We start from the raw sequence: 24,339 nt of genomic DNA on the forward strand, positions 1-24,339 counted from the left end.
CTTAAAGATGTATTGTCCCCCTAAAAAAAATAATTCTTAACAACGTTTTTGTTGAATATGCCATTTTAATGTAACATAATAGTTATCCACTTTGACCAAAAAATGGATTGAAAAAAAATGTATTTACCTGAAAAAACTGTAATTTATAGCAAAAAAAACGGTCAAAGGTTCAATTTAACCATTTACTTTGTCATTGTATAAGTGAAAACATTATTTTTTTTCTACTGAAGTGGATTAACTTTATTGAAACTACAAAATAACATTAAAAGTCTGATTTAATTAATCTTCATGTTTTTGGGGGACAATACATCTTTAAAGTTGATCTGGCTTTGTAAATAACATAAGAAACTGTTGACATAATCTTGTTGACATTCATTATACTGTATAATATACCTCTTTTATTGATCTCTACTCAAGTCGGGGTGAAATTTCTTTACGTCTGGTTGATTTCTACAATAGCTTTAAGAATGTGTCTTGCTATACATTAAACTGTCTTTTTAAATAATAATGAATTGTGAAAAAAAAAACCTGTTGTTGCTGATGAAATATCTGACTCATGTTGGAAATTCCTGATTTCTTGGTAATGTTGACAGTAGGCCTATAGTCTATCATACTTAATTGACACACCCCATAAGTGCGACAGGAATGACAAAACAAAAGCATGGATTTTTTATTAGGAATTTCTACAATTGTTCTTATTTCAAAGGCATCCAACAGCGAGAAACCCACCGATTAGAGGATGGATAAATTATTTTATAATTTATCGTGCTTATAAACTAATCGATTGAGGCTTAGGAAGTGGATTTGAAAGCGTTGTGAGTTACAACTCTGGCACTTGGGATTGGAAGGCAGGTTAACCAAACTGCACTCTGGATTTGAACAAATAACATTTTTATTCTGTCAAAAATAAATATAAAAAAAAATAGTTCTTAATGTCATTTTAACTGTCAAAAGGGGAAAGCATGACCTGAGGATTACCCCTGGATCCGCCCCTGGTATATCTTTACAGACTATGGGTCAGATGTTATGATTTAAAATTAGTTTAAAGCCATTCTACACTCATTGAACATGATTACCAAGAATTTGGTTTGAGTCATTCATTTGAGTTTCAGAATAGAGCATGTGCCTTTACTTTTTCTGTCTGATTTTTTTTTTTTAATTGATAAACCAGCACACAGATTTATTTTTAAATCAACATAAATCATTCAAGTAGACACGCGTGTCAAAACTGTCAACATTGTATTAAGCCATTGAACAAAATGATAAATATGATGATGATAAAACAAATATCAGATAAAGAGATTATTTCTACTTAGGAATTCCAATGTCAGAGTTCAGCTACTTTGTATAATGGAGGGTGAAAGTTCAGGTGCAAGAAAGTAGATTGGTCAGGGGAAATGAAAGGGAATTCCCCTACTTGAGTTGGCTGTTATTAGCACTATAATACATTTGTCTGCCTAAAGCCTAATGAAAACCTACAATAAAGTAGCAATGAGCTGTTACACTGTCAATAAAAATAAAGAATTGAGAATTGATACACGCTATTTATAATAGTTAATTGAAACACTACTGTAGACCTATATTTATATTAAAGTAGCTATATTGGAATAATATATAAAAATACACTATTTCATTTGAGATGGAATGGCAAATTCAGTGTATAATATAAGTTTTATAAATTTCGTTGTCTTCAGTAAAAAATGTAGAAAAAAGTAATATATTAATTTTTCAGAGCAGATTTCACTCAGTTTATAAACAAGTTCAATGCAATTGCGCTAATGTATGATAAACTCAACAAAATAATACTTAGAACCTATCAAATCAAATTTACAGAGGACCGTCCCTTATCACACTGATCGCAAGAACCTTAAATGGAGGACAATCCCTTATCACAAGAACCTTATATGGAGGACCGTCCCTTATCACATTGATCGCAAGAACTTTAAATGGAGGACCATTCCTTATCTTACAGATCGCAAGAACCTTAAGTGGAAAACCGTTCGTTATCACACTGATCGCAAGAACCTTGAGTGGAGGACCGTCCCTTATACTACTGATCACAAGAACCTAAGTGGAGGACCGTCCCTTATTACACTGATCACAAGAACCTAAGTGGAGGACTGTCCCTTATTACACTGATCGCAAGAACCTTAAGTGGAGGACCGTCCCTTATACTACTGATCACAAGAACCTAAGTGGAGGACCGTCCCTTATTACACTGATCGCAAGAACCTTAAGTGTTGGACTGTCCCTTATTAACATTAGATAGCCATATTAGGAAGATAAGCATTTCCCATCTTATACAACTTGAAATGATTGCCAACTAGGAAATTCATTTGAAGTAGGTATCCTGTGCAGGGTTGAGAAATACTATAATGTATCATTATTCTACCTTGTTACTAGATACCTAAGTAGGGTGGGAGAACTGTACTTGCCAAATTTAAAGACTATAGGCAGGCCCGTAGCCAGAATGCATCAGAGGGGGGTTTCCTTGACACCACTTATTTTGGGAGCGCAGCGAGCAACTGTAGGGTGGGGGCCAGGGGACCAACCGAGCAATTTCGGTTGTTTTAATCAGCTTACAGAGACATTTTTTACCTACTAAAATCTGAGTTATGCAGAAATTATATAGTACGTACACTACAGTATTATGGAAGTTAGTAGTCAATAGAAGTAAAATGACCCAAAAATCTGCTATAATTGATAATTAATTGCATGATTTTGGAAGTGGGGCCTTTGTTTTTCAAGGGGGATTCGCTGGTAAAAGGGGGGGGGGGGTTCTCGCAAAAGGAACCCTGGCTACAGGCCTGTGCAGTATGTAGCAATTTTAATATTAAATTATTAATATTAACTTATCTACATTTAAAAAACATCAACGAATTGTTCAATGAATTTTAAAATTTCAGCATGGGTTAAAAATGTGCCCAGTCGTGAGATTGCTCAGTTATATCGACTTCCATTTCGCATCTCCCGACACTTTGTCATAATATTCTTTCGGGAAATGCACTGATAATTTGTATAAACAAAATGCACGTTATTCACTAATTGCCATGAATTCATTCCTCTGTACATTACCTACATTATTTACGAGTTTGGAATTCACAATGGGAGTTACACAATTCGTTCGTTGACCTCTGTGTGTGTACGTTATTTGCTAGGATAGGATAACACGTTTCGATTCAGAATGAAAACAAACACATATTTCTTCCTACTCTTTAGAGTAAGAAAACATCAACCTACAACATTTTCGCATCAACCTTGTAAAAGTTGTAAGATTGTTTGGAAAATAATCGATGACTTTTATTACACTGTAAATGACGGAACATTTCATCATCTAAATGTTAATTCCCAATGATGATGTACCACCTGATTAATAACAACACATATACATATAGCGTGCCAATTCAAACGTTTATCAAAGGCTGAGACTGAGCAAAATCAGTAACAATTCTGAATTAAGTTCTTCTTTTCCCAGAGTAATTTGAAATAAATCAAATAATTTTATATAAAGATAATATAATTTACTGTTAAGGATTAATCGATTTTCAACGACCGACAAACAAAATGTCACGTTAGTACATTGTGCACATGTGGGAATATTAGGACGTGTGTCCTCGCTCCTCACCTCGACACAGGTTTGATGGTTTCTAGAATCAGGCAACGACTGACGACATATCAATTGACTTGACCTAGGTTTCGGTCGCGCAAATCGAAAGCTTCCTAGGATTACCTATTCAGTTCAAAAGTGCCAGAGCTGATTGCTTAGTGGAACGAAAAACTTACTAATGCTACGGATTAGACAAAGGAACAAATTAAAGAAATATATAAAAATAGTATAATTATGTTTCGTGAACCTTTATTTTTACATCGTAAGGCCAGGATAGTAATTAGTAATTAATATTCTAAAACCAGTAAGTTGATTCTTAATATTAAATATATACAATTATTCATTTACATATTTACATATTTTATGTCCTAAATCACAATTATGCTGGTACATTTTAAAAACGGGGAATTTTTTAAACAAAGAATATTATCTATAAAAATTTAATTTTTTTTCAATTTCAAATTTCTAGTGCAAAACATCCCTGTGAAGCAATCTGGAAACTACATATTGGAATACTGAATACAATAATACAGTGTAATTTCTCATTTGAGAATCCAGGTCTAACAATTATTTTCTTCTTGCTCTAAAATCTTGACAATTTTGATATATTTTGAAAAATGGAATTTTTAATCAATCTCCTCTTTTGCAAATCACAATAACATGGCATATGGCACAATGTCTATACAAGACATGGCATATGGCACAATGTCTATACAAGACAGGGCATAGTGTCCATTAAAGGCATGGCAAAACAACTCATATCATTTTCTAATCTATGACATTTTTACCATTGATTTTGATTCATTATAAACAATTGTATAAAAATTTAAAATGATCGATTGCAAAATAAATAAAATTGTAGGATAAAAATTGGTTCACATTGTTAACGTATTATTTACAATCAATGCTTATACACAAAACAGAAAATCTCTGAGTATGCGATACCCTGGATGTTCACCAGGAACGTAACTGAAACTGTGTCACAACAGCAAAACAAAACTACTCTATATTTGTATCATCTAATGTATATATTATTTAGAATAGAAACAACCTTTTTAGATACCGTAAAAATATTTCTTTTTTATTAACGAAAATTACCAATAAATGCACTGATTATTAATATTATGAACTCAATTATTTTTATTATAAAAAAAGACTAATATTTTATATACAGTATATATAATTTAGAAAAACCTTCAAATAATGACAAGGACAGCATGATTCAACATTCGATCTTATAATCATTATTTGAGTACAGTATATTAATCACAAAATCAATTTATGTTTTGCAGAAAATAAATTATGAATTTTATAAAATTATTAATAATTATTTAGACTTGCAATAAAAAACACAAGTATACTGAATGTGTTGCCTCTCCCCAATTTATTTTCTTGATTAATATCTGATCCTTTTCGACCCTATTGTTGTAAATTAATGTCCACTATTACAAGGAATTTTACTGGTTTGAAAGATCTTACAATTCTAGCCAAGAACTCCTAATTTAGAAATAAAAATTTCCCAATCTAAAAATAGAGTGCTTGTACTGTAGTGGATCAAAGCAATGACATCACAGGACCATTTGTTGCCAACAGACAACACAAAAAAAAAATGTAATTTACAACTCAAAATTTAAATAAATAGCATTTCCGGTAGGTATTAGTATCAATAACACATGCTATTGTGATGACATCATTTTTAATGATTCTCGCCACAAAGGGAGTTATAATCTGAAAGTAGCAACGAAAACATTTTTTTCGGGGTAAATACTCAGCCTAAAAAATGTAAATTTCAGAAAAAAGTTCTAAATACTCACAAATCCTTTTTGAATAAACGACGTATTTTAAACTTTTTTTTATGTTCAACCTTGTATATAACAAGGTCCGATTTTTCCTTGCCACAAAGGGAGTTACTTACAATCTCAAAGTAGCAACAAAAACAATTTTTTGCAAAGTAAATACTCAGCCTAAAAAATGTAAATTTCAGAAAAAAAGTTCTAAATACTCACAAATCCTTCTTAAGACTTTTTGAATAAACGACTTATTTTAGACTTTTTTTTATGTTCAACCTTGTATATGACAAGGTCCGATTTTTCCCGGCCAAGTGCCTTATTAATGACGGTAACAAACTTGTCCTGTAACTCCGATGGAAAATTCACAAGGTACGGCGGCAGAGACGAGACAGACATGGACTCGCTCAAGCATATCGGAATGAAACGTTTGTTCTGCTTGCCATTTTCCTTGAACTCGCTATCCAGCAAGCAATTGATAAATCTAGAAAACACAATAAACAATTATTGAACATTTACTTAAAATAGGGTGTTAATATGATAGTCGGCAAGGTTGGCAGGCTTTGATAAAAATTAATTTAGTATCTTACTGAATATTCATGAGAGCCTTCGACTGATCGTGTCCTTTTAATTCACGCATGTAATCTTCGCACAGCAAACACAAAATGTAATCACACTATAAAAAATGACAAAGAAATTAAATATAATTATTAAATTAACCCATAATTATGTACCTTTTATTAATGTTTGTCTTTAGTTATTTAAAATGGTAACATGTGACAAACCAAAAGTTTCTGCATGTCGCTTTATACCTGGATAAACCAACAATAACCTAGTATTCTCACAGAGTGGAGCACCAAAATTCGAATATATATAAATAATTAAACACCCCTATCAGAAAATGGCACACATCATCATATATGTATCCTAATTGTAGCACTCTTCTCTGATAGAAACAAGCCAATGTTGGTTTATCTGAGTAAGCTAGATTTCAAATGGTGTGTACAACATACGTTTTCAATGCCCTTTTTCAGCATGTTTTGAAAATCTTCTTTTGTGGTATGTGTTTTATCTTGCTGTACAACTGAGCTTTTGACGTCCGTCAACACGCAGTATCCCTCCTCTTTTAAAGCCTTGTGGATCCGTGGGATATACTTGCTGCAGTCAGCCGAATATGTAATAAACACAGTACCTTGGTATACTGAAATAATTTCATTAAGACTTACATATCCATAACAAGATAAATAAACTGTAATTCATATGCATACAACAGCCAAAGACTCGCTAATTACATGAAAAATAAATTTATCTTTTTTATCATGCAATATAAATAAAGTCTTGTTATACAGGTCAGGATTGAACCCTAGACCTTGGGCTTGGAAGGCATGTTAATCACCAAGCTACCACATTATATAACAATCTATTTACCTGGTTCAACTGAACGAAGGCCTTCTCCCCTGTAATGATAGACATTATGTTCGATTGAGTTTGATTGTGCTGGTACTTCATGGGTTGGTGGCGACCTTAGTGCATTTTGGTTTGAAGATGGCCAAGTCCTAATTGTATTAGAGCTCAACCTATCATTCATTTTAGGCCAAGTCAAGAACTGGTTTGAACCACAACTGTTATCTGTTACCTTGTCCAAAAACGTTGACTGTGTCTGCGGGTCGTTTCGTCTTGGAGAAGACTCTGAATGTGGGTTGGTAGGTCTGGAAGCGTCTTGAGAACTTGTCCGACTCCATGAGGGCGCTGCACATGGATTGGCAGACTCGCCTCCAGTTAGAGAAGACATATGTTGGTTTTTTGTTAAGTCTACTGAGCAGACATTACTGGTAAAACTTAAACTGCTTTCTGTGTACAAGTTAGGCCTATAATGAGGCGTGTTCATATAGCTGCTTTCACTCGTGCGATCTGTGGAGCCATCTAGTATCTTTGGAGACCTGTTGAAATTCATAGGTTGTACACTCAGCCAAGAACTAGAACCTGGACCAGGTAATGCTTGCCAATCCATTGGCTGTGCAGGGGGTTCCATACTGGGTCTATGACTCTGCTTAGAAGCATGACCCAGTAAACCGCCTAAAAAGAATCGCATTCATTAGTTTTTATTGCACAGAAAGAGAGGCATAACTAATGGGATACTATGACCTACTATTGTACCTCGATCCAGTGACAGATCTAGCAGGGGCCCCCTGGTCTCCAGTCATCAATGGACCCGCTTTGGAGCAAACCGACTGGATCTGCCCCTGCTATCGTAAACACATTACCAGAACAGCATAATTTGATTTTTAATCAACATTAATTCATAAGTGAGTCTAGCCCCAGTGGTAAAGGCGAATGCTTCGTTTTCCGTACCTAAAGAGCCAACAATATCAGCATAGGTTAGATGGCCTACTCGCTCCTAGTTCTGGTGGTGGAACAAGACTTCTTAGATAAGGACTATAAACCATAGGTTTGGTGTACACAGTTACAACCCATGTGCACCCAGTTCATCATTTGTAGGGGGTTACTCCGGTGAACTGATTCACAAAATAGTCCCTGTATAAAATAAGCTTACCATCCCACAATTCTTTAATTTCTTGAATAATATCATATCTGTTCATCGATTGTAAATGAACAATCAGATCCCTGACGGTAACAGAGCCTTGATTTTGCATCCACTCAGTCAGTACAATACTCGTCGGCGATGCCTTCTCTCTTTCAGCCTTATATTTAATAGCCTGTGGCAAAAGATAAACAGGTTTAGTAAATGTAGTTATTGCAGAAGAAATAATTTGACATTGCTCCAAATAAAAAGCATTATTAATATACCTTTGAATCAAAATGACTTGTTCCATTGCAGTGGTATGCCAGAACTGTCCAGTCTCCGGTGGTCTCTAACTTTGAACCAATTTTGATCACAGCCTGTGGCGAGAGTTTTTTTATTTCTATATCATCCATGTCTGTTCAAAAATCTGAAAATAACAATAAAAATTACTATGAGACTCTCTGGGTTCAATGAATCAATATGCACTATTCAGGCTTTGTTATTTACCCTTGAAGTAAGTTGGTGACCAACCCAGCAATATTAACTATAATTAGGCATGAAAACAACTTTTACTCTGCGCATTTAAAGCCCACTTGACGTTTCCCTAGATGATGGTGGTTTGTGAGGATGCTCCCAATTGAGGGCATGCATGGACTGTACCATTAATGAAGAGCAGTGTTTAATAAATTTTCTATCGGTTTATCCAAGTAAGCTAGGCACAAAATAGACTGTATAAAAAGAATGTACAAAACTAATTTGGTGTTTACTGAAATCATACTTCCAACGATATGCTAATTTGACATGACGTATAACGCAATACATGGTTGGTTTTAGAACTTTCATGTATTTCCAATGCACGGCAAACAAACCATCACACAATAGTCTGTGCTGACTTCTGATTGGTCAAGTGACGACAAATCATTTTTTATGTCCCCTAAAAATGCATGTGACGAAATCTAAGCATTATGAATATGATTATGAATGCGAATATTTGTTACTATGTTATTTTGTTCCAAAGAACTAATTATTGTCGTTCATACATCTAAACTCACTAGTGTATCTATGATTTTGTATCTGGATCTCTTTGCGCAATTTCAATCAAATAGTGATGCTGCAACATTTGTGTTAAAAACAATAAAATGAACGCCTACATGACCTAGTATTTAAAAAGGCACAACAACAACCAATCAAGAAAAGCAAGGCAAAAAGGCCTTCTTTATAGCTTACTATTATCTAATATACGGTGCCTAAAAGGCCCTCTATATTTAGTAGCAGCAGGCCTAGCCTCCTAGGTCTAGCTTTTTGTTTGATGTCTATTATAATTTAGTTGGCTTATTTATACTAGGAAAAAAACATTTATTTATTCATTACCTTATTATTTATGAGCCACATGCAGAGAGAGTGTCATGATACTATACGAATGTTAACTAGCCTAGCCCATAGTATAGGGCCCGTTTCGACTTATTAACCCTTTAGGCCTTGTTGCTCTTCTTTTTCTACTTCTCTACTGAACGAACGGAGAGCAGTTATGGTGCGGTATGTGTTCACACGATTAAGTATTTCGTTCAACCAAAAAGGTTCCAACTTCCGGGTGTGATTGCAATGTTATTGTTAGTTTCTGGGTTTTGATTGGCAGAACACTACCACATGATCAGTAAACTGAGTGCGCAATCAACCGTACCAAGTTCAGTTCACACACACACACCACCACCATCAATTAAACGTAAACAGCGCGATGGATGACGGACTCAATTTTGCACGGGTGTTGCTTTTTTATTAGAATAAAATTGCAATATTAGTGGTAAAATATGGGGTTTAACAAGTGGTGAGTAAACATAAATATAATATACAAGAGTATGTTTTGTTTAGCTAGGCCTAGACTTCACTAAGACAAATGGATCTCCAGACAAACAGAGACAGGCTCAGTTTAGGACTAGGTAGGTAGGTAGTCGCTGTAAATGAAGGTGGTATACATTTTTAAATATGTTTCAATTTACTATGAGTATATTCGGGCCTCTTTTTAGATAGTGAAAGTAGAGAAAGATATTCCTACAATTTCATTAAAACAATTTTTTTTTAAAATTATAATATTTTAGGCTAGGCTAGCCCATTATTTTTATTAAAGAATGTGTCTAAATTTTTTTGTTCAGATACCGACGATTAAATTATGGAAGATATACCGATAGATGACTTAAGCCCACTGGCAATGCAAGAATTGTCAAAACACCTTGACAGGGCAGAGTGCGAAGATAAAACATGGCGGGAATTTGCTGGTTATGCCTATGGCGCTACCTTTGACAATATTCTGGTAAATAAAATAATTATATATTATTATATAGGAATAACTGATGTTTTTACTTGATGGAAGAATTCAAATTCACAGTATCTTATAAATGTAATCAGTATCACAATGTATTTCATGAAATAAAATGACAAAAAAAGTTTACCATTTAAAGTCTTAAAGTCTCCCAACTTTTTTAAATTCTCTTCCTTTAGATATCCGACTTGCTTAAAGCCTGTTTTCCTGTCGACGTTGAGTTTAAAATCGTTAAAGTTGAAAATAAAATAGCGATGACGATGATCGAGTCGGACCGCTAATATTTACACATTTTTACGCGATCGTTCATAGTTTCTTGGTTCTCTCGAGCGTTGCTGGGACACGCGGACGTGAGTGTTGCAAAACTAAGGCCGGCCACGCGCACCCGGGACCGCGTGAAAATTGAAAAAGTTACGGGTTTTGATGCTTAAACCCAGCCTAGGACATGCTTTCGTTGATATCTTAATCTAGGCTTACACTAAAGACAAACATTAAATTTAATTGGTTTAATATTATAATTTAATTTGACTTACACTTGTTTTTTTTAAATATCAGACCTTAAAAGTGTACAAAAAAGGTGAAAAACATCGTCGCGTTGTAAACATTCAGGAATTGTCAGCGCGTACCTTTTTTTCACAAACTGCAATGACGTAATTTGTGGACCATTTGATTGGTCAGTTTTAACGATCGTAACGATCGTAATCGTTAAAGTTGAATCGAGTTCAACTTTAACGATTTAAGATTTTAACGATTTTCAACGTTAATTTTTACCCCCTTTTCCTGTTAAATCGTTGAATATGTCAACTCAACGCAACTCAACGTAACTTAACGTCGACAGGAAAACAGGCTTTAGCTTACTGTTCCTTCAAATTTTTGCTGAAGAACCATCTTTTGTTTTGCTTCCTTTTTCCTATCTTTTCTTCTGATATGGCCAATTTAATTTAATTCATTTAATTTTTTATTAATTTTTTATTTATTTATATTTATTTTATTTATTTTATTTTTAAACTAATTTGTACTTTATTTTATCTTTAAAATTCTATTTATTTTGATTCAAATTTTTGTTACATGTTTATGTCTCGTCATGTTGTATTTTTGTGGGGGTCTTGAATGATCAGCTTTGGCTGGATGGACCACCCTCGTAAAATATTGTTGAAATAAATAAATAAATTGAAGCGATTTTATAAATTAAAACAAAAATAATGAATTTGAATTTTTATGAAATCATTTTTGTCAGTTACATTTGGTTGAGTGAGTCTTACAAATTTATTATTCAATGTTCAATTCGTAGAAAATTTCAATAGATAATTGCTTTAAATACCACAATACTTAGTCACCTCCTAAATGACAGCAGTACACTATTGTTAAGTGGGTAATATAATAATATAACAATATATCAAAATCAGTTTGTACTGTACCTAATAGTATAATTTTTATTTTTATTTATAAATAAATAGTTTATAACTTAACTTATTATCCCTTGAAATTATATATTCATTTAATGAAATGAAATTCATACTTAAATTGCCCTTTTGGAGTTAAAGTTAATAGACATTTTTCTATTAAAAATTAAATCTTTTGTTGCGAAATTGGTTACACTAATTCTAAAAAATCATCTTTTATGTGAAGTATGTTTTCTTGAATGTACTTACAAATATTAGAGACAAACAGTAGATAACATACACAGTACATTTTTTAGAGTTCTGACATACAGGTAGTTGGAAAACAATTTTTATTTAGTTTACGGAAAACAACTTGATTAATCGACCATGAATTACACAACCATGATTCTTGCACTTACAGTTACACTTACAAAAATAGATGAAGTTGAACTTTAAACCAACAAACAAAAGCTAACAGACAAACCATGCATTAGTATTCATGAGACGCATTCAATCAACTGGAACTGAAAAATCAAAGATTTCCGTTGTATAAACAATTCCGGATTTAAAGGAAGACTTTAATTGTCTATCCGCAACTAGCTGATAATAAGTCTTAATTTATCTGACAATTATGTAGTAAATCTGTCATTAAATTCTGTCTACATGTTACCTGTATGCATTTCTCTGCTTTAAAAGCATACAGAGTTCATTAACAGTTATTTCTCTATTTTAAAAGCCGTTATAACTGAAACGCAGTATTTTCAGTGAGTCCAACATACAGTTCAAGTTATTTTACATTACCGTGTATAGTGTATCCTAGAAAATTGTTCCCAAATCCCGAAACAGGGGGAGTGCAAACATAATAATATTAATACTCTGTAAAAAATAGATATCAAAAAAGTAGTTCATAATCTCGTTTTAGCTGTCAAAAGACGAGCGCACACCTAACGCTATCCCCCCCCCCCTCCCCCCAAAAAAAACAGAATTATAAATGTATACTGTCGTTTAAAATAGTACTGTTGCTGTACTGTATGTCATTTGATTTAGTTTTTGGTAATTGGAAGGGGAGCAGAATTACTGTTTACTTTACTTTTTACTTTATTCATTTAGCAATACATTTTAAATACATAAAGAATTAATACAAAAAATTTGGATTTAAAAAAGAATGAAATCAAAGTGAATGGATGCAAGGACGACGCATAAAATCAACAAGTCAATTTATTTCTAATTTCCATTGTTAATAATAAAGTAAACACTCAACTCCCCCAAAACCAGACCGACCAAATTGTCTAGTTATCAGTTGGAGAATTATGGGGGATTTGAACCATAACCACACAAACTTTTCTTTTTTTCAGGAGATTGAAAGTAAACCGTCTTCACCGACCTCGATTGTGTTTGATAAATGGCGTGATTTTCATTCTGATATAACAACTGGTCATCTTATTAAAATTCTGAAGAAAATTGGATGTGTTCGTGCAATTCATGGACTTCAAAGATTATATCAAGGTAAAAAAAATACACTAATCATGTCAATATATCCACAAAAGAAGCTGCAGGGATCGCAACCCAAATCAATCAGAATAACCAAGAAACTGATTGAGCTGGTTGAAAACGGCTTGTTGTATGTTTTTTACACTAATCCGTATCAAGATCTGGACCTACTGTATACAGCTATAAATCATTAGTAGTTACATATAGTATATTGTCTTTTATGTGAAGAAAATATCACAATTTTCCTTTATCCTATGTTTCAATATTAATCAGTAAACAACTATTAATTTAAGTATTATAAGTATGTAACAAATTTCAAACTTTATTTTTTTTTAAATGGAAAGTGCTTGATCTGATTATACTTTATATATAGCTGTACATTTACATTTTACTTCCGTTTTTTGATACTGTACTGTATATACTTAAATTGCTTCCTCATACAGTCAGTAAATACTGAAATCTGACACTTTATTATGCCGATAATTTTAGCTATGTAAGCAAATAAAAATGTTAACAGCACAACTACAGGTGGTGTTTAGGTTTCATAGTATGGTAAGTTATTCTTCGTCTCACCAAATGTACATTTTGTGACTTTCTTAATGTTGTTTGAAGATATAGTTATGATCAAAAGGAAAGTTATTAAGTAAAAAAAACATAACAATTTGTAAGTAGCTAGGTCAGAAATAAGGAGAGTGAAATGTCAAGATGTGTATATAAATATATCCATGTTTTTGTTTTGTTTTTTTTTGGTTGCATAATTCATAATATTTTTCTAAGAGTAAATCTGTATACCGCATTTGTAGTTTTAAGGAAATAGAAACCAGTTTTTATACTATGGCCTTGGAATTTACAATAGTACAGTACTAGTATTTTTTATTTACTATTTTTTATATACCTATATACCAAATAGACTACTGACTACAGAGTGGAATGAACCCTTCACTTTAGGATTAGAAAGCATGAGCCAAACTCAAGTTCCACTAGGTTACTGACTAGTACATTATGTACAGTTGCATGTTATTATGACGACATGTACAGTAATATTTAAATTTTATTTTTTAAATGTAGAAAAACAGTTGGGTGCACCGAGTAAGAATGCTATCACTCCGTCAACCTCAACTTGTTCTTCACCAATCGCATCATTGTATTCTTCGGGTCAATCCTCTCAACCAATCACACCATCATCAAACTCGTATTCACCATCGACAAGTCTAAGTAGTTATTCCAGCATATATCAAGGTAAGTAATATTACATAAATTTATTAATAATATGCTATACTGCTATGTACATATACCTATTTCTCACCCAAACAGTAGTGTAACGGCTATGAGCTCATTAAACCCAGGGGCCAGAGCTTAAGGGCCCCAGAGCATGATTAGTCCAATGCAACTACACAATGATGGAGGGCCCTTAGGAGTGCTAAACCAGGAGCCTTTTCCCACTGCGTTACGCCCCTACACTCGCGTGAGTGATAAAAGAACACCTGATAAGTAAATAAAAACAGTTGTAACTGGACATAAACTTAAACATTTGTTTATCTTCTTTTATTAGATCCGACAATCTTATTGTCATACTCCAGTTCAATGTTGCATGACAGTCGGATAAATGATTTTACTGCTTGTCTTCAAAACAACAGTGTTTACAGAGTTCAACTCGACCAAATTAAAGCATCGGCTTGGAATATGAATGCAAAACAAGCACAGTTGTACGAAAAGTTTAAAGATGTGAGTAATAATCTGCTGCTCTTATATAATATCACCCTACAGAGGTTAAATTTATAAAAAAAATTGGTTTTAAAGCTCTGTCTACACTATCAAACAAGTGTGATATGTCATCATGACATTTTTTGTCACAAAGTTTGATAGTGTAGACAAGCCTTAGGTAAGTTTTGAAAATAAGCAAATATTGTTGTCTATTTTTTTTTCTTTGATGTCGAGGTTCATTTCTATGACAAAACGAATTGTAAGTTTTTTACATTTTTGTCGACAACAGAAAAAACATTTTCGTTCAAATAGTAAAAGTTAACTAACACAAGCTTTTTCGTATACTAAAACTAACTAAATTCTCAAAATATTCTGTTAAATGTTCAACGTCCAAATAAAATACTCCAAATATTATATTAATATTTTACATGATGTACCACGAGTGTTTTTTATTTGGTATGTAAATAAATACAGGAAGTTCTATATTTTGTCAATAAATATTGAATCATTTTATATGCATTTCATAGAATCAATCATAGAGATATTATCTCTATGAATCAATGCATAAAAGGATCCAACTTTCATTGGGGCTCATCCACAAAAACATTTTTAGGATCCTGTACAGATTTACAATAAGGGATCATCTCAATTTCTTTTGAATAACTGAAAAATGAATACATAATGAATTCACCATACTACTGTACTGTACATTGAAAACCTATTGTATAAAATAATCCTGAAATATGGATTGTTGTTGATATGATCAACATCCTCAATCAGGGTTAGACATAATCCAATATTATTTCCTGTAGAATGACATCCTCTTTGTACTACTGTATAATTCTAAAGGTGTGATATGCCCAAATATGGTAGTGATGTGCCCAAATATGGTAGTGATGTGCTCAAATATGGTAGTAATATGACATCATCGTGTCCATATATGGTCATATCACATGTAACATAAAGTTTGATAGTGTAGACAGAGTTTTACTAGTTCACTGAAATTCATTAATTGAAAAGTAAAAGTACTTTACACTGGCTAAACATAGCAGTTTTATTGAATATTTTAGCATGAATGAAATGGTAAATATGACAAATTTCAACACAAATATTAAACTACTACCTACCCACCCACCACCCCCCGTCGCCCCCCCCCCCCCTTCCTGCCACAAACAATTAACGTACTGTTATCAATAGAAAATCAATTGTTAAAAATATACTACATTAATACAAGCTTATCATATCATAAGTGTATGTCAGTATAGTTCCTAATCAAAGGCACAGTAGTGTAAAGGTCAACATCCCCTTCTCCCACTTCCCACTTAAATAAATATGTTATCAATATTAAATGAGATGTTATATTTATTTTGATTTCCAGGCCGCTTTTGTTATCTGTTTAATCGATGAAGAATACGTAAAAGAAGCGCAAGGAATGAAACCAAGTACAGAATTGCACACAAATACAAGGTAATTTTTGGTAATTAGTTTTGGGACGGTCAGATAGCGAGATGATTGTGACGGTTAGACCAACTAAGCAAATAATGTATGTAATGTACTTTGGTGATAAAGGCTAACGAGATAGTGAATGGATAAAAGGATTGTTGATGACATGATGTGGAAAATCAAAAACGAATCTACTTATAAAGAGCATGACGTGAATGGCGGCACGTGTCACAGAACGTGAATTGGAATTTAATGATTGAGCACAGACAATGTGTTGGACTTTGACTTAACCAAACTTAAATGTTGAAATATTTGTTTTATTTTTTGAGTGTGTCTTTTGTCACGTTCCATACATTTTAATTACCTTCAATAAATATTCAGATATTACAGACCGATTCATCATGTCTTTGCATCTATACAAATAATTATTAATGTTGCAAGAGCAGCAATAAAAGATTTAAATTGGGCTATAAAAATACATTATCATTTATTATATTATGTTTAAAATAAGTAGTAGTTTATGTGAACACAAATCAGAAGTGGTGTTGGTATAGTGCTTACCAATATTTAACTATAACTTGAATACATAGATATTTATTGAACACTCCTATCACACAATGGTTTGTTCCATGAAGCCTGCCCCTAAATGGTGGTACTATACCACCAATCATTTCTTTTCGAGCCTTGGTAGATGTCTCGGAAGGTAAGCTAGGCACAAAATAGACTGTTTAACATGTTGCACATATTAACACATTATGATAAACATTTATTTATCTCCTACTCTGCCTAATTTCAATTGATATTTAATAAAAGAAAATTAAATTTTATATTACAGGTTCATTAATGAGCTTATGGCAAAGGAATTTGCTGAGTCGAGCAACGTAAACTCGCGTTTTCTTCCGTATCTACTTGATGCGAGAATGTCAAAAGTGTTCCCGCCTTATTTGGACAATCCTCCTCTGGGACCTTATGAACACTTTCAGGGAGTATTAGCCAAAGAATTGGAAAAGCTGCAGAAGTTGCAACTGGAAAAATTGCAGCTCGAGAATCACATGAGACTGAGAGAATTGAGGATAAAAGAATCACGTCAACTAAACATTAACAATGCGCACATTGACAATGTCCACGTTGATGACGCTGTTCGTTCAAACTCCGATTCAAGTTCTCAACCACTTTCCATAATAAGGAGAAACCGTAACTACACACCTGAAACGGAGCAGAGCAATAATGTTGCACATATCAGGACAAATTTGAAAAAGAATCGAAATTTTGACAAATTTCGAAAATTTATGGGAAATAAACGAAAACCGTGCAAGGCAACAGATACACCGTTAATAGTACACCTGAAAAAACGCTGATTCTTATTCGGTGTAAAATAATAAAGTGCTGATTTTTACAATTGATGGGGGATTACATCATTGAGATATCAAATACATTTATTTCAACATTTTGAAGTAGAGAGGAGATTGATCAGAATATTTGGCCTATTCTCTCATGTCCTTGTTACTGTTTTTGTAATAATTCCAGCATAAATATTAAACAATGAATAGGATATACTGTACTAGAATCTTATTTCACTGGTACATATTATGAAAATTACTGTATTTTTATATTTCCCTGAGAAAGAAATACTATGGTGAGGTGACACGAAATTATTCTCATAAAAGCAACTTCTAGTAAAAAAAAACCATATATTTAAACTCCATGGTGTTTTGTTTAAACACACATACAGGCACTAGATCATGACCTCCACCGTTAAATTGAAATATGTGAGTTAAGAATCATGATAAACTGTAAATATTGAAATTAAAAAACCACAAATCATATCCTAATCTAACTGAAATCAAATATATTATTGTATTATTTGTAATATATTGTCAATTTTAATAGTCAAAACTACAATTACAAGTAATGATTTGTAGGGAGTTATGATTGAAAATTCATTAAACTTTAAAAAGGTATTGAAATGTCTATTAGATTGTTGTATTCTGTGTATGTTGTAGGCCTAGTAAAATGTTGTACAGGATTGATATTAGCCAAGGATTGTGAAGTAGATATGATCAGGAGAGCTAACCATGGAACTATAATATAGGATTATATATTATAGTTCCATGAGCTAACATACAATATTAATCTGTAAACAATTATTTAAACAAATGATTTCTTGTTAGCAGCCAAAATGGGGGTGGGGGGAGTGCTACCCCTGGATCTGCCCATGATGATCAACAAAAACCAGCACAGTTGAAAACCAAATATTGTTTGTACATAGTAGTATAGCGTGTATAGCTTTTATCATCCAGAACAAAGGATTTGGTTTGCGTCATTGACTGTTTGTCAAATGATATATAGATAACACTAGTGCAATGGCCCTGGGTGCATACAGCTTTCTGCTATTTGTGTCTTGGAATTTCCAAAGGACAGATTTGTCATTTCCAATGCCTGAATGGTGCGACGCCTCCATTTTAGTTTCATTTTGGACATTTGTATGAAGGTAAGTTTATTGAATTTGATTTGAAGTTACTTCAAATTAAACCTCTTTGTGTATTGTGCTTAGTTAGATATTGTTTGCTTTATAGGATTCACAGGCTACAGGCAAACCGCTCAGTTTGAGATTGCTTCAAATTTCAAAGCAGAATTACTACATCACAAACGCAAGGTATTTATGACTTCTTGTAATTCTATATATAACATATATAAACATCACAGGCACAGAATAAATTCTAAACCGCCCGGTAATATACTTAAATTAATTAATTAAAATTGAAACAATAAAGATGAGGAAATCTGTGACCATGAGAAAAAGGCACCAAAACTGAGATTCGAACCTGGGACCTTGCGATGATATGCAGATATCCCAACCATTAGACCACTGGGGGCTTTCATGGTATTGTTCAGATTTGAATGGACAGTGACTCTTTAACACTCTCCACATGTTATGGCGGAACAGCATTAGTCAATTGTATGCATGCGCAACAGAGATCAAATTGATACGCCCTCATCTTTCAGTGTTTTATTCACGAAGCGGGATATTCAAAGAGATACTTTTATATCTATAAACATCACAGGCACAGAATAAATTCTAAATGTTGGTATATGTATATTGGCTAATGAATCTGTATAATAAAAACAAGAGAATCAATTTTTATATACAGGTATTATTTTTGTGGTTTGGTATGTTGCTACATTATTTTGAAATGTTGGGAGTGGTGGGGGAGATCTACTGTTTTACATATTATTTTATCCATCTATGGCATGGCATAAGTTACTTTCTTTTTTTCCCTCCTACATTCATTTGCAGAATTGAAAATATATTTGTTCATAATCATGATAAAACAATTTCCGTTTTCGCCTAAATCAGTATATATCAATTTATTTGTTGTTTTTTAATATAATTGAAAGATTATTTTGAATATAAATTAGAGTGGCCATCATAAACTAACCATTTTGTTATGTAAGGATTACCGAAATACCAATGTCTTTGTTACATTTAGCATGCTTTCAGTGGGTAAATACACTACAACCACAAGATAACCTTTAACCCATTGTATCTACATGTATTACTATTGTTAAATAAAATGATTTGCATATGAATTCTTTATTACCAGAAAAATGACAAGTCACAGTAATTGAAACAGTTTTGTATTATCAACTGAGGCTAGTCAGGCGTAAATTTAATGTATTTTAAACTTTACAAACAAACTTGGAATTAGTTACCGGTACTACAAATTCCTCCATGATATTTATTATGTTATTGTTACTGTTCTTGTAGCCGTCTTCTTCTGAAGACACGTGGCCGTCATTGACGGATACTTAATATCAGTTGACTTCACTGCTGGTGTACTCGAGATCTACGTTTATACCATTCTATAAACTTATTATTATGTAGTTTTATTGTTCTTATCGATCAAATAAATTTAAAAGCTATCTAGTAGACTTGCCCCAAGTCTGTATTATCTTTTTTTTTATTTATTTGTTTTTATTTCGACCGCGATTTTTGTCTGAAAATCCAAAATCAAGTAGTATACGTATGAAACGCCATATGTGCCAAAATATTTATCTTTTTACTAATATTAAGACAAAACTCCGTCTGGAACCCAGACTAGCTATCTAGTAGCATAATGGGTCTTGGACTATTACCTACATACAGTGGTGTAACAGCTATGAGCGCTCACTGGCTAAACCCCAGGGCCCAGAGGAAAAAACAGGCATTAAAATATGTCGAAAAGGCGTAGGGAGAGCCACTGCCTACATACAGTTTTATTCTCCACATTCATAAAATAGAAATACTTGTAATATGAATTTCAATACTATACATAATAATGTATTACTATAACGATTAGTTCAGTATACCTTTTGTGTACCTATTCACAAAACAAAAATTAAAGAGCAAATGTTTTGCCTAACTGAAAAAAAACTGAATGGAATGAGAACATGATTGATGAATGAAGAAGTGATAGATTGATGAATGAAGGAATGACATTTAGCCATGAAAAGAAAAAACCTGACAATATTTGTTTACTAACTTTACACGTTGAACTTTGTACTATTACAGAAATATGTATAATTGTACTGATATATTCCTTAGTGTGATCATATAAATTCTGTGCACTATTTCAGAGTGCAATGGCTTTTGCTAATGGTTGGAGCAGTGGTGAAGGTACTGGTCATTGGCAGTATATGAGAGAAGAGGTTGCATCTGACGGTGATTTAGAGTACCAATATTCTGGTCTAGGACTTTGTTCAAATCCCTCTGCTGAGCAATTAAATTTGCCTGATGGTATGTTTCTATTTAATATGTTTTTTTTCAATATTTCTAATGTATGGTATTTTACGTTATTAATTTTAAACTTTATAATGTTGGTTACTGTATTTGTTACATAAATCATGAATGATTCCACCGAACTTTCAAGTTAAAATAACTATGGTGAGACACTTAATGAATAGGCAAACTCCCTTAAAATGTGACATGTTACTGTAGTTATAGATCATGGTAGGATGCCAGTGGAAACTTCAGACATTGAATCTGTTCCTGGAAGCTTGTCAAGTAGGCGGTATTACGGAGAACTAGAAAACAGGTTCTATGGAAGATTTCCACAAGAAAGTCTAGATAATCCTGTTGACGAACACCAATATCATCCTGTACAGTCATTCTGCCCAAATTGCAGAGGGGTTTTAAATAATGCCTATTTACCAGAAGACAACCTAGCATTTCAAAGAAACCAACGAGTAGTCAACCACCCGTCATCAGTTGCTAACTCACAACCTGGATACAATCAAAGAGGACCCAGAACAAAGAGGCAAAAGAGCAGGTTTCGTCCAAGACCAGGGTTGAATGCGGCGGCATCAAACCGAACATCCTCGACAATAAGCAGCCTAGACGATAATACAGAAAGCATAACATCTTGCAGCAGTTGCTCGATACTGTCCTCAAAATATCCCAGTGCCGTGTCTCTCTCCCAAGACTCTCTGCTGCCTACTGATGCAGATAACTTAGTCTCAGGTTTGTCATATAGGCACACTGATAATGAACATAGTTATTTTACAACCTCAGAGAAGGAGAACTACAAGTGTGAAGTTCCAAGGTACATATTCAAGTCATCAAGTCAACGATCTAGCAAGTCTAAAAAGTGTAAGTTACTTTCGAAATTAAATTGTACTGGCTAGGGACGGATACAGGATTTTTGTCAGGGTATAGCTACAATTGCTACTCACGATGACGAAAAGAGGTTGAGCATTCCTTTAGCCTAATCCTGGATCTTCCACTGGTGTTACTGTCACTCTTGGGTAATGTTTACGTAACAATCTATGGAGGCCTTAGTTCTACTATGGTAGCTGAATTATATTAGTTCTGAAAAGCAATATGCTTTGATCATCCTCCTGGGTGTACCATCAACATTTTATTTCCCCATGCAAACCTTCAAACAGTAGCTGAATTAACCAAAATATAATCAGTTAAAATTTAAAATGCTGTATAGACACACGTTATTGAATAATTCTCATGGTGTTTTTAAATCACAGTTGACTGTTTAATAACCTTTGCATCAGATGCTATACACCAGATTAAAACTGCTGCAAACTACATGAAAGCACGTGGTTACAAAGTGATGACGGACATACCCTCACCCAACATTGAACGTCATCAAGCAGTCGACGAGAAGGAAGTTATGAGAAAACTGACAAGAGTTTTTCGCAAGGTACTTAATCAAAAAGTTGTTTGAAAATGAAATAAATATATCACATTTTAAGTACATTTAAGTGTTGACATATCAGTTTATATACAAGATGGTAGATGGTAAAAGTTACTAGGTTCAAAAGTTCAATACTAGATGGTAAACTAAGTTACTAGGTGTTGACCTAAACAGTTTAATTTAATGTGATAGTATGGTAAACTAAGTTACCATTGAAGATTAAGTTTCTAGTCTATGAAAACAGAAAAATGAAATATAGCATCATTAGGTCGGATTCAAATTATCTACTAAATAATTATATTTGTCTTTTAGTGTTCATACTTGCTGTGCTACTTGTCAAAAGAATACATTAAAGAAGTAACTGAAAGCAAGGCAAAAAACAAACACTTGCATATAAGGTATGGAAAATATTTCCTTATTCTAGTTGCTCAATGGTCAGTGACATAACGGCTATGAGAGCTCACTGGCTAAACCCACCAATGCAACTACCAGGCGTTAGTGGGTCTCTTATGAGTGCTTGGCGCCACCCGCCTCCCCCTCCCCTGCATTACGCCACTGTCTATGTTCATTCTTTAGTAACTTAATCTATGACTAACCCGATTTTCATTTTAACTCAGTAGAAATGAAAAATAATATGAAAAAACATGGTATAACACACACTTTTTTATAAATACTCTTACAATTTAAACCTATTAATTTAGTAGTAGCAATATTGTTCACTTCAAATAATGTAAAAAATAAAGATACTTGCATTTTTTAAATGGCAGGTATCCAAGTATCCTCCCTCCCGACAAGATCGAATCCTATGGCCACAAGTAAAGTGGTAAATAAATTCCATAAATAAAATACATCAGGCTCTGAGCAACTGGTGACAAATAAAGGAGGTCCTTTCTCCATGGCTGCCTCACTGCTAATAAGCAGAACAAAAGACAACCAAGCCCACTGTGTGGTATTTTCCACCTGTTAATATGCAAATTAGGTCACTAACCTATCAGCAAAACTAAAACTTACTTGGAGTAAATTAAAAAGAACTTTTTGTCCATTTTCAGATGGCATTTTTATTACAAACAAATTCAATTTTGTTTCTTGTAGTCTTTTTTGCCCTTTTTACGGATGGTATTTTAATGTTAAAAACAAATTCATTTTAACTTTTTTTGTTTTTCTTAGGGTTTTTGCAGATCTTATGGAAGATGAATTCAAAAGGAATGGTAAAATAAACAAAAGATTTCTTCCGATTTATGCAGACAAGAATTCTAAATTGAACAATTTGCCAGGCTATTTAACAAGCTATCCAAAAAACCAACATTACATCTATCAGGAGTTATTTGGTGAAGCTTTAAGCTGAAGTGAGATTGACAGGACTATGTTACTGCAGTACATGACTATAAAGTGCTATGTGCATGCTATGTTTACTACAGCACACGTCTAAAGTACTATGTGCATGCTATGTTTACTACAGCACACGTCTAAACAGTACTATGTGCATGCTATGTTTACTACAGCACACGTCTAAAGTACTATGTGCATGCTATGTTTACTACAGCACACGTCTAAACAGTACTATGTGCATGCTATGTTTACTACAGCACACGTCTAAAGTACTATGTGCATGCTATGTTTACTACAGCACACGTCTAAACAGTACTGTGGTATTTTACAACTGAAGAGTCTGAACTAATAACAGTATATAAAAACAAAGTACTATTTTTTACAGTATAATTAGTCGAACATTGGACTGGTTATAAAATTGTTACAACTACTTGACCATTTGGGTTATCATAACCTTTGACCCTACAATAAATCTAAAGATATCTATGCATTTTTTTTTAATGAAAATTCAGGTATAAAAAGATTGACAAAACCACAATGACTATAAAACAAAGATTGCACACAAAC

The 24,339-nt window shown here is 33.3% G+C and overlaps 3 protein-coding genes across 6 annotated transcripts in view; 2 read left to right on the forward strand and 1 right to left on the reverse strand.

Moving 5' to 3' along the window:
* Positions 1 to 3,839: 3,839 nt before the first annotated feature.
* Positions 3,840 to 24,339, reverse strand: part of LOC140053976 (uncharacterized) — a 28,942-nt gene continuing 8,442 nt past the window's right edge. Inside the window, exons 1-7 of one of the 3 annotated variants that reach the window (XM_072098759.1) lie at positions 9,294 to 9,528; positions 8,203 to 8,346; positions 7,949 to 8,111; positions 6,823 to 7,470; positions 6,408 to 6,595; positions 5,985 to 6,070; positions 3,840 to 5,878 (exon numbers count right to left, since the gene is read on the reverse strand). In XM_072098759.1, the coding sequence (XP_071954860.1) occupies positions 5,623 to 5,878; positions 5,985 to 6,070; positions 6,408 to 6,595; positions 6,823 to 7,470; positions 7,949 to 8,111; positions 8,203 to 8,331 (1,470 nt within the window). In that variant the 5' untranslated portion in view covers positions 8,332 to 8,346; positions 9,294 to 9,528 and the 3' untranslated portion in view covers positions 3,840 to 5,622. Of the gene's footprint in view, positions 5,879 to 5,984; positions 6,071 to 6,407; positions 6,596 to 6,822; positions 7,471 to 7,948; positions 8,112 to 8,202; positions 8,347 to 9,289; positions 9,529 to 24,339 lie in introns of those variants that run through there. The other 2 variants (XM_072098757.1, XM_072098760.1) reach the window with 2 other exon arrangements.
* Positions 9,622 to 17,947, forward strand: LOC140053977 (uncharacterized). Of its 2 annotated transcripts, none has more exons than XM_072098761.1 (7): positions 9,622 to 9,743; positions 10,069 to 10,226; positions 12,973 to 13,123; positions 14,177 to 14,347; positions 14,658 to 14,833; positions 16,191 to 16,279; positions 17,091 to 17,947. In XM_072098761.1, the coding sequence occupies exons 2-7, from the start codon at positions 10,086 to 10,088 to the stop codon at positions 17,611 to 17,613; spliced, it is 1,251 nt and encodes a 416-aa protein (XP_071954862.1). In that variant the 5' UTR covers positions 9,622 to 9,743; positions 10,069 to 10,085; the 3' UTR covers positions 17,614 to 17,947. The 2 variants fall into 2 exon arrangements, with proteins under 2 accessions (XP_071954862.1, XP_071954863.1); XM_072098762.1 differs by having other exon boundaries at positions 9,623 to 9,743; positions 14,661 to 14,833.
* Positions 18,361 to 24,281, forward strand: LOC140054808 (uncharacterized). Its single transcript, XM_072099903.1, has 7 exons — positions 18,361 to 18,746; positions 18,832 to 18,911; positions 20,873 to 21,032; positions 21,234 to 21,884; positions 22,274 to 22,449; positions 22,756 to 22,841; positions 23,611 to 24,281. The coding sequence occupies exons 3-7, from the start codon at positions 20,879 to 20,881 to the stop codon at positions 23,786 to 23,788; spliced, it is 1,245 nt and encodes a 414-aa protein (XP_071956004.1). The 5' UTR covers positions 18,361 to 18,746; positions 18,832 to 18,911; positions 20,873 to 20,878; the 3' UTR covers positions 23,789 to 24,281.

This window comes from Antedon mediterranea, chromosome 7 (genome assembly GCF_964355755.1).
Source record: "Antedon mediterranea chromosome 7, ecAntMedi1.1, whole genome shotgun sequence".
Lineage (NCBI taxonomy): Eukaryota > Metazoa > Echinodermata > Crinoidea > Comatulida > Antedonidae > Antedon > Antedon mediterranea.

Bases quoted from the DNA above. Each gene is read 5' to 3' on its own strand.
- LOC140053977 (XM_072098761.1), top strand. From the start codon at position 10,086: ATGGAAGATATACCGATAGATGACTTAAGCCCACTGGCAATGCAAGAA. The intron at 14,348-14,657 runs GTAAGTAATATT...ATCTTCTTTTAT, and splicing joins TTATTCCAGCATATATCAAG to TAGATCCGACAATCTTATTG. The intron at 16,280-17,090 runs GTAATTTTTGGT...TTTATATTACAG, and splicing joins GAATTGCACACAAATACAAG to GTTCATTAATGAGCTTATGG.
- LOC140054808 (XM_072099903.1), top strand. From the start codon at position 20,879: ATGGCTTTTGCTAATGGTTGGAGCAGTGGTGAAGGTACTGGTCATTGG. The intron at 21,885-22,273 runs GTAAGTTACTTT...TTTAAATCACAG, and splicing joins ATCTAGCAAGTCTAAAAAGT to TTGACTGTTTAATAACCTTT. The intron at 22,450-22,755 runs GTACTTAATCAA...TTTGTCTTTTAG, and splicing joins TGACAAGAGTTTTTCGCAAG to TGTTCATACTTGCTGTGCTA.